Source organism: Oncorhynchus tshawytscha, linkage group LG10, assembly GCF_018296145.1.
Source record: "Oncorhynchus tshawytscha isolate Ot180627B linkage group LG10, Otsh_v2.0, whole genome shotgun sequence".
In the NCBI taxonomy this organism is placed as follows: domain Eukaryota; kingdom Metazoa; phylum Chordata; class Actinopteri; order Salmoniformes; family Salmonidae; genus Oncorhynchus; species Oncorhynchus tshawytscha.
The window spans coordinates 4,644,848-4,661,337 of record NC_056438.1 but is presented as its reverse complement, the minus strand read 5'-3'; the positions used below and the strand labels follow the sequence as shown (position 1 = coordinate 4,661,337).

At 51.1% G+C, this 16,490-nt stretch overlaps 1 protein-coding gene across 1 annotated transcript; it reads right to left on the bottom strand.

Moving 5' to 3' along the window:
* Positions 1 to 5,516: 5,516 nt before the first annotated feature.
* Positions 5,517 to 15,434, bottom strand: lratb.1 (lecithin retinol acyltransferase b, tandem duplicate 1). The gene is made up of 2 exons (XM_042329541.1): positions 14,761 to 15,434; positions 5,517 to 5,697 (listed from the first exon to the last, which is right to left on the bottom strand). The coding sequence occupies exons 1-2, from the start codon at positions 15,355 to 15,357 to the stop codon at positions 5,545 to 5,547; spliced, it is 750 nt and encodes a 249-aa protein (XP_042185475.1). The 5' UTR covers positions 15,358 to 15,434; the 3' UTR covers positions 5,517 to 5,544.
* Positions 15,435 to 16,490: the final 1,056 nt, after the last annotated feature.

The following is a 16,490-nucleotide window of genomic DNA, read 5'->3' as shown; positions in this document are numbered from 1 at the left end:
ACCCTGCGGGTGTCTCAGGATATGGTGACCCTGACCGTGACCCCAAACCCTGCGGGTGTCTCAGGATATGGTGACCCTGACCGTGACCCCAAACCCTGCGGGTGTCTCAGGATATGGTGACCCTGACCGTGACCCCACTCCCTGCGGGTGTCTCAGGGGAGTTGGGATATGGTGACCCTGACCGTGACCCCACTCCCTGCGGGTGTCTCAGGGGAGTTGGGATATGGTGACCCTGACCATGACCCCAAACCCTGCGGGTGTCTCAGGGGAGTTGGGATATGGTGACCCTGACCGTGACCCCAAACCCTGCGGGTGTCTCAGGATATGGTGACCCTGACCGTGACCCCAAACCCTGCGGGTGTCTCAGGATATGGTGACCCTGACCGTGACCCCACTCCCTGCGGGTGTCTCAGGATATGGTGACCCTGACCGTGACCCCACTCCCCTGCGGGTGTCTCAGGGGAGTTGGGATATGGTGACCCTGACCGTGACCCCAAACCCTGCGGGTGTCTCAGGATATGGTGACCCTGACCGTGACCCCACTCCCTGCGGGTGTCTCAGGGGAGTTGGGATATGGTGACCCTGACCGTGACCCCAAACCCTGCGGGTGTCTCAGGGGAGTTGGGATATGGTGACCCTGACCGTGACCCCACTCCCTGCGGGTGTCTCAGGATATGGTGACCCTGACCGTGACCCCACTCCCTGCGGGTGTCTCAGGGGAGTTGGGATATGGTGACCCTGACCGTGACCCCACTCCCTGCGGGTGTCTCAGGGGAGTTGGGATATGGTGACCCTGACCGTGACCCCACTCCCTGGGGGTGTCTCAGGGGAGTTGGGATATGGTGACCCTGACCGTGACCCCACTCCCTGGGGGTGTCTCAGGGGAGTTGGGATATGGTGACCCTGACCGTGACCCCACTCCCTGCGGGTGTCTCAGGGGAGTTGGGATATGGTGACCCTGACCGTGACCCCACTCCCTGCGGGTGTCTCAGGGGAGTTGGGATATGGTGACCCTGACCGTGACCCCACTCCCTGCGGGTGTCTCAGGGGAGTTGGGATATGGTGACCCTGACCGTGACCCCACTCCCTGCGGGTGTCTCAGGGGAGTTGGGATATGGTGACCCTGACCGTGACCCCACTCCCTGCGGGTGTCTCAGGGGAGTTGGGATATGGTGACCCTGACCGTGACCCCACTCCCTGCGGGTGTCTCAGGGGAGTTGGGATATGGTGACCCTGACCGTGACCCCACTCCCTGCGGGTGTCTCAGGATATGGGACCCTGACCGTGACCCCACTCCCTGCGGGTGTCTCAGGGGAGTTGGGATATGGTGACCCTGACCGTGACCCCACTCCCTGGGGGTGTCTCAGGGGAGTTGGGATATGGTGACCCTGACCGTGACCCCACTCCCTGGGGGTGTCTCAGGGGAGTTGGGATATGGTGACCCTGACCGTGACCCCACTCCCTGCGGGTGTCTCAGGGGAGTTGGGATATGGTGACCCTGACCGTGACCCCACTCCCTGCGGGTGTCTCAGGGGAGTTGGGATATGGTGACCCTGACTGTGACCCCACTCCCTGCGGGTGTCTCAGGGGAGTTGGGATATGGTGACCCTGACCGTGACCCCACTCCCTGCGGGTGTCTCAGGGGAGTTGGGATATGGTGACCCTGACCGTGACCCCACTCCCTGCGGGTGTCTCAGGGGAGTTGGGATATGGTGACCCTGACCGTGACCCCACTCCCTGCGGGTGTCTCAGGGGAGTTGGGATATGGTGACCCTGACCGTGACCCCACTCCCTGCGGGTGTCTCAGGGGGAGTTGGGATATGGTGACCCTGACCGTGACCCCACTCCCTGCGGGTGTCTCAGGGGAGTTGGGATATGGTGACCCTGACCGTGACCCCACTCCCTGCGGGTGTCTCAGGGGAGTTGGGATATGGTGCCCCTGACCGTGACCCCACTCCCTGCGGGTGTCTCAGGGGAGTTGGGATATGGTGACCCTGACCGTGACCCCACTCCCTGCGGGTGTCTCAGGGGGGAGTTGGGATATGGTGACCCTGACCGTGACCCCACTCCCTGCGGGTGTCTCAGGATATGGTGACCCTGACCGTGACCCCACTCCCTGCGGGTGTCTCAGGGGAGTTGGGATATGGTGACCCTGACCGTGACCCCACTCCCTGCGGGTGTCTCAGGGGAGTTGGGATATGGTGACCCTGACCGTGACCCCACTCCCTGCGGGTGTCTCAGGGGAGTTGGGATATGGTGACCCTGACCGTGACCCCACTCCCTGCGGGTGTCTCAGGGGAGTTGGGATATGGTGCCCCTGACCGTGACCCCACTCCCTGCGGGTGTCTCAGGGGAGTTGGGATATGGTGACCCTGACCGTGACCCCACTCCCTGCGGGTGTCTCAGGGGAGTTGGGATATGGTGACCCTGACCGTGACCCCACTCCCTGCGGGTGTCTCAGGGGAGTTGGGATATGGTGACCCTGACCGTGACCCCACTCCCTGCGGGTGTCTCAGGATATGGTGACCCTGACCGTGACCCCACTCCCTGCGGGTGTCTCAGGGGAGTTGGGATATGGTGACCCTGACCGTGACCCCACTCCCTGCGGGTGTCTCAGGGGAGTTGGGATATGGTGACCCTGACCGTGACCCCACTCCCTGGGGGTGTCTCAGGGGAGTTGGGATATGGTGACCCTGACCCCAAACCCTGCGGGTGTCTCAGGATATGGTGACCCTGACCGTGACCCCACTCCCTGCGGGTGTCTCAGGGGAGTTGGGATATGGTGACCCTGACCGTGACCCCACTCCCTGCGGGTGTCTCAGGGGAGTTGGGATATGGTGACCCTGACCGTGACCCCACTCCCTGCGGGTGTCTCAGGGGAGTTGGGATATGGTGACCCTGACCGTGACCCCACTCCCTGCGGGTGTCTCAGGGGAGTTGGGATATGGTGACCCTGACCGTGACCCCACTCCCTGCGGGTGTCTCAGGATATGGTGACCCTGACCGTGACCCCACTCCCTGCGGGTGTCTCAGGGGAGTTGGGATATGGTGACCCTGACCGTGACCCCACTCCCTGCGGGTGTCTCAGGGGAGTTGGGATATGGTGACCCTGACCGTGACCCCACTCCCTGCGGGTGTCTCAGGGGAGTTGGGATATGGTGACCCTGACCGTGACCCCACTCCCTGCGGGTGTCTCAGGATATGGTGACCCTGACCGTGACCCCACTCCCTGCGGGTGTCTCAGGGGAGTTGGGATATGGTGACCCTGACCGTGACCCCACTCCCTGCGGGTGTCTCAGGGGAGTTGGGATATGGTGACCCTGACCGTGACCCCACTCCCTGCGGGTGTCTCAGGGGAGTTGGGATATGGTGACCCTGACCGTGACCCCACTCCCCGGGTGTCTCAGGGGTGTCTCACTCCCTGGGGAGTCTCAGGGGAGGATATGGTGACCCTGACCGTGACCCCACTCCCTGCGGGTGTCTCAGGGGAGTTGGGATATGGTGACCCTGACCGTGACCCCACTCCCTGCGGGTGTCTCAGGGGAGTTGGGATATGGTGACCCTGACCGTGACCCCACTCCCTGCGGGTGTCTCAGGGGAGTTGGGATATGGTGACCCTGACCGTGACCCCAAACCCTGCGGGCGTCTCAGGGGAGTTGGGATATGGTGACCCTGACCGTGACCCCAAACCCTGCAGGTGTCTCAGGGGAGTTGGGATATGGTGACCCTGACCGTGACCCCACTCCCTGCGGGTGTCTCAGGGGAGTTGGGATATGGTGACCCTGACCGTGACCCCACTCCCTGCGGGTGTCTCAAGATATGGTGACCCTGACCGTGACCCCACTCCCTGCGGGTGTCTCAGGGGAGTTGGGATATGGTGACCCTGACCGTGACCCCACTCCCTGCGGGTGTCTCAGGATATGGTGACCCTGACCGTGACCCCACTCCCTGCGGGTGTCTCAGGGGAGTTGGGATATGGTGACCCTGACCGTGACCCCACTCCCTGCGGGTGTCTCAGGGGAGTTGGGATATGGTGACCCTGACCGTGACCCCACTCCCTGCGGGTGTCTCAGGGGAGTTGGGATATGGTGACCCTGACCGTGACCCCACTCCCTGCGGGTGTCTCAGGGGAGTTGGGATATGGTGACCCTGACCGTGACCCCACTCCCTGCAGGTGTCTCAGGGGAGTTGGGATATGGTGACCCTGACCATGACCCCACTCCCTGCGGGTGTCTCAGGGGAGTTGGGATATGGTGACCCTGACCGTGACCCCACTCCCTGCGGGTGTCTCAGGGGAGTTGGGATATGGTGACCCTGACCGTGACCCCAAACCCTGCGGGTGTCTCAGGGGAGTTGGGATATGGTGACCCTGACCGTGACCCCAAACCCTGCAGGTGTCTCAGGGGGAGTTGGGATATGGTGACCCTGACCGTGACCCCACTCCCTGCGGGTGTCTCAGGGGGAGTTGGGATATGAAACACCTTTCCACTTGTGTGTAACAGGTCAAATATAAAAACACCACCAAAATTATTATATTTTAAAAAGAAAATACATTGTTATTGAGACGTTTCTATTTATTTATATATATACACCTATATACATATTATCAACATTCCTATTGAAATTAAACGGAATTCCAGAATGACATTTTCATTATGGATTTTCCAGAATTCCCAGGTATCAGCCTGCCATCCAGAGGGTGAAGGGGATGAGGAGGGTGGGAAGCGTGGTGTAAGGGGACATTCCCAGACTGAGAATAGACAGCATTCCCAGGTATCAGCCTGCCATCCAGAGGGTGAAGGGGATGAGGAGGGTGGGAAGCGTGGTGTAAGGGGACATTCCCAGACTGAGAATAGACAGCATTCCCAGGTATCAGCCTGCCATCCAGAGGGTGAAGGGGATGAGGAGGGTGGGAAGCGTGGTGTAAGGGGACATTCCCAGACTGAGAATAGACAGAATTCCCAGGTATCAGCCTGCCATCCAGAGGGTGAAGGGGATGAGGAGGGTGGGAAGCGTGGTGTAAGGGGACATTCCCAGACTGAGAATAGACAGCATTCCCAGGTATCAGCCTGCCATCCAGAGGGTGAAGGGGATGAGGAGGGTGGGAAGCGTGGTGTAAGGGGACATTCCCAGACTGAGAATAGACAGCATTCCCAGGTATCAGCCTGCCATCCAGAGGGTGAAGGGGATGAGGAGGGTGGGAAGCGTGGTGTAAGGGGACATTCCCAGACTGAGAATAGACAGCATTCCCAGGTATCAGCCTGCCATCCAGAGGGTGAAGGGGATGAGGAGGGTGGGAAGCGTGGTGTAAGGGGACATTCCCAGACTGAGAATAGACAGCATTCCCAGGTATCAGCCTGCCATCCAGAGGGTGAAGGGGATGAGGAGGGTGGGAAGCGTGGTGTAAGGGGACATTCCCAGACTGAGAATAGACAGCATTCCCAGGTATCAGCCTGCCATCCAGAGGGTGAAGGGGATGAGGAGGGTGGGAAGCGTGGTGTAAGGGGACATTCCCAGACTGAGAATAGACAGCATTCCCAGGTATCAGCCTGCCATCCAGAGGGTGAAGGGGATGAGGAGGGTGGGAAGCGTGGTGTAAGGGGACATTCCCAGACTGAGAATAGACAGCATTCCCAGGATCGCCGTCAGCGGAACACTCCTATGATCCCGGATGACAGATTTCAGCCAATCACAGAACTAGAAGTGGGAAAAAAAAACGGAAAAGATGGTTTATATTATAGTGAGAGACAGGGGAAGATTTAGAGGGCAAATGTGTGTGTGTGTGTGTGTGTGTGTTGGGGTGTTGTGCCCTGTAGTAGAATATATTACAGGGAGAACATCACCGTGTTAAATGTTGTGCCCTGTAGGAGACTATCTGAGTGCCATAATCATGTCATGAAATACATAACATGTCTCATTTGGTCAATATCAGATACCCTTTGCTTTGACTCTCGGGCCTTTGACAAGATAAAACATTTAGGACAAAAAACACATTTTTTTTGTCTCTCTCTTCTAACCCTCCCTCCCCCTCCCTCCCACTCCCTCCCTCCCCCTCTCTTCTAACCCTCCCACTCTCCCTCCCTCCCCCTCTCTTCTAACCCTCCCACTCTCCCTCCCTCCCCCTCTCTTCTAACCCTCCCACTCTCCCCCTCTCTTCTAACCCTCCCACTCTCCCTCCCTCCCTCCCACTCTCTCTCTCTCTCTCCCTCCTCCCCCTCTCTCTCTCTCTCTCCCTCCCTCCCTCCCCCTCTCTTCTAACCCTCCCACTCTCCCTCCCTCCCCCTCTCTTCTAACCCTCCCACTCTCCCTCCCTCCCCCTCTCTTCTAACCCTCCCACTCTCCCCCTCTCTTCTAACCCTCCCACTCTCCCTCCCTCCCTCCCTCTCTCTCTCTCTCTCTCCCTCCCTCCCTCCCCCTCTCTTCTAACCCTCCCTCCCCCTCTCTTCTAACCCTCCCACTCTCACCCTCCCTCCCCCTCTCTTCTAACCCTCCCACTCTCCCTCCCACTCTCACCCTCCCTCCCCCTCTCTTCTAACCCACCCACTCTCCCTCCCACTCTCTCCCTCCCTCCCACTCTCTCTCACTCTCTCTCCCACCCACCCACTCTCACTCCCTTCCACTCTCCTCCCACCCACTCTCACTCCCTCCCTCACTCCCTCCCACCCACTCTCACTCCCTCCCTCCCACTCTCACTCCCTCCCACTCTCTCTCTCACTCCCACCCACCCACTCTCACTCCCACTCTCTCTCTCCCTCCCTCCCACTCTCACTCCCTCCCACTCTCTCCCTCCCTCCCACCCACTCTCTCCCTCCCACTCTCTCTCCCTCCCACTCTCTCTCCCTCCCCTCTCTCTCCCTCCCACTCTCTCTCCCTCCCACTCTCTCTCCCTCCCACTCTCACTCCCTCCCACACTCACTCACTCCCTCCCACTCTCACTCCCTCCCTCCCACTCTCACTCCCTCCCACTCTCACTCCCTCCCACACTCACTCTCACTCCCTCCCTCCCACTCTCACTCCCTCCCACTCTCACTCCCTCCCACACTCACTCCCTCCCACTCTCCCTCCCTCCCTCCCTCCCACTCTCTCTCCCTCCCACTCTCTCTCCCTCCCACTCTCTCTCCCTCCCACTCTCTCTCCCTCCCACTCTCTCTCCCTCTCACTCCCTCCCACTCTCACTCCCTCCCTCCCTCCCTCCCACTCTGAAGTAAGCAAGTGCCACAGAATGCTATTCTGTCTCTGTCTCTGCTCTGCGGTAGCTGGTCTTCGTAGCCTACATATCAAGTTACAGTCAAATATGTCAAAAGTTGTTGAATAAGTTTCCATCCAGACTGGGCTACTACTGTCTCAAATGGCACCCTCTTTAGGCTTGGTAGTACACTACTTTGAACAGGGTCTATAGAGTTTGGATAAAAGGAGTGCACTATATAGGGAATAGGTTGCCAGCCCCGGTCTAAAGTAGTGCACTATATAGGGAATAGGGTGCCAGTTCTGGTCTAAAGTAGTGCACTATATAGGGAATAGGGTGCCAGCCTTGGTCTAAGGTAGTGCACTATATAGGGAATAGGGTGCCAGCCTTGGTCTAAAGTAGTGCACTATATAGGGAATAGGGTGCCAGCCCCGGTCTAAAGTAGTGCACTATATAGGGAATAGGGTGCCAGCCTTGGTCTAAAGTAGTGCACTATATAGGGAATAGGGTGCCAGCCGCGGTCTAAAGTAGTGCACTATATAGGGAATAGGGTGCCTGCCCCGGTCTAAAGTAGTGCACTATATAGGGAATAGGGTGCCAGTCCTGGTCTAAAGTAGTGCACTATATAGGGAATAGGGTGCCAGCCTTGGTCTAAGGTAGTGCACTATATAGGGAATAGGGTGCCAGCCTTGGTCTAAAGTAGTGCACTATATAGGGAATAGGGTGCCAGCCTTGGTCTAAAGTAGTGCACTATATAGGGAATAGGGTGCCAGCCCCGGTCTAAAGTAGTGCACTATATAGGGAATAGGGTGCCAGCCTTGGTCTAAAGTAGTGCACTATATAGGGAATAGGGTGCCAGCCGCGGTCTAAAGTAGTGCACTATATAGGGAATAGGGTGCCAGCCCCGGTCTAAAGTAGTGCACTATATAGGGAATAGGGTGCCAGTCCTGGTCTAAAGTAGTGCACTATATAGGGAATAGGGTGCCAGCCTTGGTCTAAAGTAGTGCACTATATAGGGAATAGGGTGCCAGTCCTGGTCTAAAGTAGTGCACTATATAGGGAATAGGGTGCCAGTCCTGGTCTAAAGTAGTGCACTATATAGGGAATAGGGTGCCAATCCTGGTCTAAAGTAGTGCACTATATAGGGAATAGGGTGTCAGCCCCGGTCTAAAGTAGCACACTATATAGGGAATAGGGTGCCAGCCCCGGTCTAAAGTAGTGCACTATATAGGGAATAGGGTGCCAGCACCAGTCTAAAGTAGTGCACTATATAGGGAATAGGGTGCCAGCCCCGGTCTAAAGTAGTGCACTGTATAGGGAATAGGGCCCTGGTCTAAAGTAGTACCACTATATAGGGAATAGGGTGCCAGTTCTGGTCTAAAGTAGTGCACTATATAGGGAATAGGGTGCCATTTGGGACACATATCAGGGCTCATTTTGGGGGAATCATGGTTAGTCTACAAAAGGTCCAGAAAACCTCCGCTACCCCTCCTGGCCAACAGTGCTGCCAGTCCTCAACTCTGGTTAAAATCACCTTCCCCAAATACTGCAGTGATTTGGCCTGTCGACAATAGGACCGTTGTTCTCCATTTGTCTTGAGGAACGACACAGGAACCAGATTTCCCACTGAGAACATGTAAGCCACTAACCTAACATAACATAGCAGGCTTAAAATAGACGTCGAAAATTATATCCCTCTGAGTTATGGTCTTGACGAGAATAAAAAAATAACTAATCGGGGGGCGGATCTCTTCTGCACTGTTTCAACCAATCCAGTAAATGTGGAGGAGGAGTTAAGATGGAACGGTTCTCTTCTGCACTGTTTCGACCAATCCAGTAAATGTGGAGGAGGAGTTAAGATGGCTGGTCACCTTGTTATTAATGGACAAAAGAGGAAGTGACATCACATCAGCTCTCTTTCCATTTCCCCTGAAAACCGGAAACATCCGGGTCGTAAAAACTTGACTAATGTTAAGCCAGTGGCGTGTTTGTGGATCAACCGCATCGCATTATATATCATAGTTTTATTCATCTAACTTTATCATTATTATTCACTTATTGATATTGCATTGTGGAGAGATGAACCTGTAAGTAGACCTGAGCATTGCATTGTGGAGAGATGAACCTGTAAGTAGACCTGAGCATTGCATTGTGGAGAGATGAACCTGTAAGTAGACCTGAGCATTGCATTGTGGAGAGATGAACCTGTAAGTAGACCTGAGCATTGCATTGTGGAGAGATGAACCTGTAAGTAGACCTGAGCATTGCATTGTGGAGAGATGAACCTGTAAGTAGACCTGAGCATTGCATTGTGGAGAGATGAACCTGTAAGTAGACCTGAGCATTGCATTGTGGAGAGATGAACCTGTAAGTAGACCTGAGCATTGCATTGTGGAGAGATGAACCTGTAAGTAGACCTGAGCATTGCATTGTGGAGAGATGAACCTGTAAGTAGACCTGAGCATTGCATTGTGGAGAGATGAACCTGTAAGTAGACCTGAGCATTGCATTGTGGAAAGATGAACCTGTAAGTAGACCTGAGCATTGCATTGTGGAGAGATGAACCTGTAAGTAGACCTGAGCATTGCATTGTGGAGAGATGAACCTGTAAGTAGACCTGAGCATTGCATTGTGGAGAGATGAACCTGTAAGTAGACCTGAGCATTGCATTGTGGAGAGATGAACCTGTAAGTAGACCTGAGCATTGCATTGTGGAGAGATGAACCTGTAAGTAGACTAGAGCATTGCTTGTGGAGAGATGAACCTGTAAGTAGACCTGAGCATTGCATTGTGGAGAGATGAACCTGTAAGTAGACCTGAGCATTGCATTGTGGAGAGATGAACCTGTAAGTAGACCTGAGCATTGCATTGTGGAGAGATGAACCTGTAAGTAGACCTGAGCATTGCATTGCACTTTTTATATGACAAATAAACACATTTCAAGTAACAAACTTGAACTTAAAGAGGTTGTATTTTAGCCCTGGTCTAAAGTAGTGCACTATATAAGGAATAGGGTGATAGTGCACTACTTTAGACCAGGACTATCACCCTATTCCCTATATAGTGCACTACTTTAGACCAGGGCCCTATTCCCTATACAGTGCACTACTTTAGACCGCGGCTGGCACCCTATTCCCTATATAGTGCACTACTTTAGACCAGGGCCCTATTCCCTATATAGTGCACTACTTTAGACCAGGACTATCACCCTATTCCCTATATAGTGCACTACTTTAGACCAGGGCTGGCACCCTATTCCTTATATAGTGCACTACTTTAGACCAGGACTATCACCCTATTCCCTACATAGTGCACTACTTTAGACCAGGGCCCTATTCCCTATACAGTGCACTACTTTAGACCGCGGCTGGCACCCTATTCCCTATATAGTGCACTACTTTAGACCAGGGCCCTATTCCCTATATAGTGCACTACTTTAGACCAGGACTATCACCCTATTCCCTATATAGTGCACTACTTTAGACCAGGGCTGGCACCCTATTCCTTATATAGTGCACTACTTTAGACCAGGACTATCACCCTATTCCCTACATAGTGCACTACTTTAGACCAGGGCCCTATTCCCTATACAGTGCACTACTTTAGACCGCGGCTGGCACCCTATTCCCTATATAGTGCACTACTTTAGACCAGGGCCCTATTCCCTATATAGTGCACTACTTTAGACCAGGACTATCACCCTATTCCCTATATAGTGCACTACTTTAGACCAGGGCTATCACCCTATTCCCTATACAGTGCACTACTTTAGACCAGGGCTGGCACCCTATTCCCTATATAGTGCACTACTTTAGACCAGGGCCCTATTCCCTATATAGTGCACTACTTTAGACCAGGACTATCACCCTATTCCCTATATAGTGCACTACTTTAGACCAGGGCTGGCACCCTATTCCTTATATAGTGCACTACTTTAGACCAGGACTATCACCCTATTCCCTACATAGTGCACTACTTTAGACCAGGGCCCTATTCCCTATACAGTGCACTACTTTAGACCGCGGCTGGCACCCTATTCCCTATATAGTGCACTACTTTAGACCAGGGCCCTATTCCCTATATAGTGCACTACTTTAGACCAAGACTATCACCCTATTCCCTATATAGTGCACTACTTTAGACCAGGGCTGGCACCCTATTCCTTATACAGTGCACTACTTTAGACCGCGGCTGGCACCCTATTCCCTATATAGTGCACTACTTTAGACCAGGACTATCACCCTATTCCCTATATAGTGCACTACTTTAGACCAGGGCTATCACCCTATTCCCTATACAGTGCACTACTTTAGACCAGGGCTGGCACCCTATTCCCTATATAGTGCACTACTTTAGACCAGGACTATCACCCTATTCCCTATATAGTGCACTACTTTAGACCAGGGCTATCACCCTATTCCCTATACAGTGCACTACTTTAGACCAGGGCTGGCACCCTATTCCCTATATAGTGCACTACTTTAGACCAGGGCTGGCACCCTATTCCCTATACAGTGCACTACTTTAGACCAGGACTATCACCCTATTCCCTATATAGTGCACTACTTTAGACCAGGGCTATCACCCTATTCCTTATATAGTGCACTACTTTAGACCAGGGCTATCACCCTATTCCTTATATAGTGCACTACTTTAGACCAGGACTATATAAGGAATAGGGTGCCAGCCCTGGTCTAAAGTAGTGCACTATATAAGGAATAGGGTGCCAGCCCTGGTCTAAAGTAGTGCACTATATAGGGAATAGGGTGATAGTCCTGGTCTAAAGTAGTGCACTATATAAGGAATAGGGTGCCAGCCCTGGTCTAAAGTAGTGCACTATATAGGGAATAGGGCCCTGGTCTAAAGTAGTGCACTATATAGGGAATAGGGTGCCAGCCGCGGTCTAAAGTAGTGCACTATATAGGGAATAGGGCCCTGGTCTAAAGTAGTGCACTATATAGGGAATAGGGTACCAGCCCGGTCTAAAGTAGTGCACTATATAGGGAATAGGTACCAGCCCGGTCTAAAGTAGTGCACTATATAGGAATAGGGCCCTGGTCTAAAGTAGTGCACTATATAGGGAATAGGGTCCCGGTCTAAAGTAGTGCACTATATAGGGAATAGGGTCCCGGTCTAAAGTAGTGCACTATATAGGGAATAGGGTCCCGGTCTAAAGTAGTGCACTATATAGGGAATAGGGCCCTGGTCTAAAGTAGTGCACTATATAGGGAATAGGGTCCCGGTCTAAAGTAGTGCACTATATAGGGAATAGGGCCCTGGTCTAAAGTAGTGCACTATATAGGGAATAGGGCCCCGGTCTAAAGTAGTGCACTATATAGGGAATAGGGTGCCATTTGGGATGTATAGCCTCAACTTGCTCTTTTAGCAGAACCGATGGAATAGAATGAACAGACCTCGCCGACGGGTTCTAGAAGAGAACGGAACTAAGAACGGAGTTCTTTTCAAAACGAGTTATTTCTGCCTGGCAGAACAGAACAGTTACAGACAACAGACATTAAACATCGGCTACACTAGTCTAGCTTAGCTTTACTCGATGGTGCTCATTTAAAAACAGAAACAAATTCAGACTCTCACCAGAACCGGCAGACTAGTCAGCCTAGTCAACTGCAAATGGACTCATTTAAATACCTGTGTTGATGTTATGATAAACTATGGAAACACAGTGTTCTCACTCGGACTGGTCCACATTTGTGACTCGTTTCAGGAAGCAGGGAGTATGTCGCACATCACTGTTTCACAGGAGTGGCATTTGAACTTTATTTTATATGATATGGTCATTACTTGAACTGGCTAGCCAGCTAACTTAACTTTAGCTAGCAGTTTAGAAACAAACCAAAACATTGTTCTGAAATTTTCCTGTTTTTTTTTCTTCTTTCTAGATTGACATATACTACATTCATTTTTTAAAACGGTTGTGTTTATTGGTGTTACGATACACCAGTTATGCTATGTTGGACCATCGGGCCGCTGACGTCGTTTGTGTTTATACTTTGTCATAAATGACAAGTTTGACGTCAGACGACAATAGAAGGTTCCTGATGTCACTTGCGATAACTATAAACAGACATGTCAAAAGACGTAATACAAACCAGCTTTTAGTCTTGAAACCCATTCAGCCTCACACCTGGATCCTTAAAGAGATGGGCGGGGCTTAAGGCTGAAGAGGGTGTGAACGGTGCTGAATGGGTGGAGACATAGAAGAGCTCTTGCCTAGATACCAAAACATTCAAGGGCCATTTTCTCAAAAGCGGAGTCACAAGTTTATACAACTTTCAAAGCATAATTACTTTCCCATTGTTCCTCAACTGTAGTGTTTGATATACCATTTTATAGCTCCGAGTTTCTACTTTTGCAACAAAAAAAATCAAACAATTTCAAATGTTGCTACGTAAGATTGAATCGAGCCGTTGCTACACATTTTCATGTTGGTCTGCTATTTTTTTAGGGCATGGGGTACGGGGGAGGTTGATCCCGTTTTGTGGTCCGGGAAACTTGGACAAAACATTTGCTGCATGCCGAATGGCACCATATTCACATAAGGCCCTACTTTAGACCAGAGCAGGACACTACTTTAGACCAGAGCAGGACACTACTTTAGACCAGAGCAGGACACTACTTTAGACCAGAGCAGGACACTACTTTAGACCAGAGCAGGACACTACTTTAGACCAGAGCAGGACACTACTTTAGACCAGAGCAGGACACTACTTTAGACCAGAGCAGGACACTACTTTAGACCAGAGCAGGACACTACTTTAGACCAGAGCAGGACACTACTTTAGACCCTGGCCAAAGTGAGTGCACCATAATAGGCCTATATAGGGAATATGGTGCCATATGGGATGCAAAGATTGTCTGCCTTGTCCGTCATGATTGCTCACAATTGCTCTATAAAACATTGGCCCACATTGACGCACATCGTTGACATTGATCACAGAGTAAAGTAGACTAGTGAACCTTTTTTAGCCTATTTTACTTGAGATCAATCAAATAATCCTGTTTTATCATAGCTTACTTTGGAGTTAAGTCTACATTTGTAAAAAAAATTATAATAATTTTAAATCAAGGCATATAAGCCTATCACCTAAACCAGAAATTACTAGTTCACAGCATTCACCTAATCTATAGATGGATATATTTAAATATTCCAATTGTGCAACTAGTTATAGAAACGGGCAGAGTCCTGAAGCGTCACTCTGTGAAAACATCTCGCGCGCAACAGTTCCAAGAGCGCACCCAGGACGCACACCCAGGACGCACACGCAGGACGCACACCCAGGACGCACACGCAGGACGCACACGCAGGACGCGCACCCAGGACGCACACGCAGGACGCACACCCAGGACGCGCACGCAGGACGCACACCCAGGACGCGCACGCAGGACGCACACCCAATGTATAATCAACACTTATTAGGGACCTATGAAATGTAAGGTCTGTGTAGTAAAACACAGTTAGGTGAACGTTTGGGATATATAGCTCTTAAAGATGGCATCTTCATCCGTGCTGCGCGTTAAAAAAAGAAGAAGAAAGGCCAATATCAATATGTTACCTTGTCTGTCTGAATGCTGATTGCGCTGCCGTACCGGCAGTAAGTAACGAAATGTTCACAGTTATTCCACAGTAAACTGTACGGTATCTTCCCAACCATTTCCTCCGCTCTCCTCGCAATCTCTTCGCCATCCAACGGTCGTTTCTGCACGGTAGTGTCCATAGCGTTCAGTAGAATTGACGCGCCGTAGGCAAAGTCCTCAACGGTATCCACCCGGATGCTGGCGCTCTTGGATAGAACGCCAAGAACTAAGCGTTTGTTAGTTACCATCACCTGAATGGAAAGCTTGTCCGTTGTAAAGAGTGGCAAGATATCCGGAATCAGATGTGCCACCCGGTTGTCCCCTAAATAGATGCCGAAATGAGTGAATAGAGTCCGGGGAACTTCTAACAAATCTCCCCGCTGGTACAGGGAGTCTGTGAGTGCGGTGCAGGCGGAGGGATCGGGGACCTCCTCTTCCTCGCAGTGATTTGTAACTATCTTCTCCCTCTCTCTCTGTGTGTCTGAAAAAAACAGACTGGTCCTGAACTGATTGAAGACATTGAGGTGAGTGAGGAAGAGTACTTTTTCCAGGAGTAATGTGAGCGAATCCAACATGTTTATTGGAGGTAAATTTCTTGTCCTTGTTTTTTTCCAGAGATGTTGTCCTCCTCGCCTCGCGCTCCTCTATAGTCTTCAGCTCGCGGCCAATTTCAACGCGGAGCCCACGTGACGTCGTGAGGGATTCGAGAATCCGATTGGCTGCTGTTTGAAAGCAGAGTATTCCTGTAGGTAGTCCTCATTCGAAAGAGAGAGAGAGAGAATAATGTTTACTGTTAATTTTTTATTGTTTATTTCACTTTTGTATATTATCTTCCTCACTTGCTTTGGCAATGTTAACACATGTTTCCCATGCCAATAAAGCCCTTGAATTGAATTGAATTGAGAGAGAGAGACACAGAGAGAGACAGAGAGAGAGACAGAGAGAGAGAGACAGAAACACAATTAGACCCAACCAAATCATGAGAAAACAAAAATATAATTATTTGACACATTGGAAAGAATTAACAAAAAAACAGAGCAAACTAGAATGCTATTTGGCCCTACACAGAGAGTACACAGTGGCAGAATACCTGACCACTGTGACTGACCCAAAATTAAGGAAAGCTTTGACTATGTACAGACTCAGTGAGCATAGCCTTGCTATTGAGAAAGGCCGCCGTAGGCAGACATGGCTCTCAAGAGAAGACAGGCTATGTGCTCACTGCCCACAAAATGAGGTGGAAACTGAGCTGCACTTCCTAACCTCCTGCCCAATGTATGACCATATTAGAGAGACATATTTCCCTCAGATTACACAGATCTACAAAGAATTCGAAAACAAATCCAATTTTGATAAACTCCCATATCTACTGGGTGAAATTCCACAGTGTGCCATCACAGCAGCAAGATTTGTGACCTGTTGCCACGAGAAAAGGGCAACCAGTGAAGAACACACACCATTGTAAATACAACCCATATTTATGCTTATTTATTTTATCTTGTGTCCTTTACCATTTGTACATTGTTAAAACACTGTATATATATAATATGACATTTGTAATGCCTTTATTGTTTTGAAACTTCTGTATGTGTAATGTTTACTGTTAATTTTTATTGTTTATTTCACTTTATATATTCACTTTATATATTATCTACCTCACTTGCTTTGGCAATGTTAACACATGTTTCCCATGCCAATAAAGCCCTTG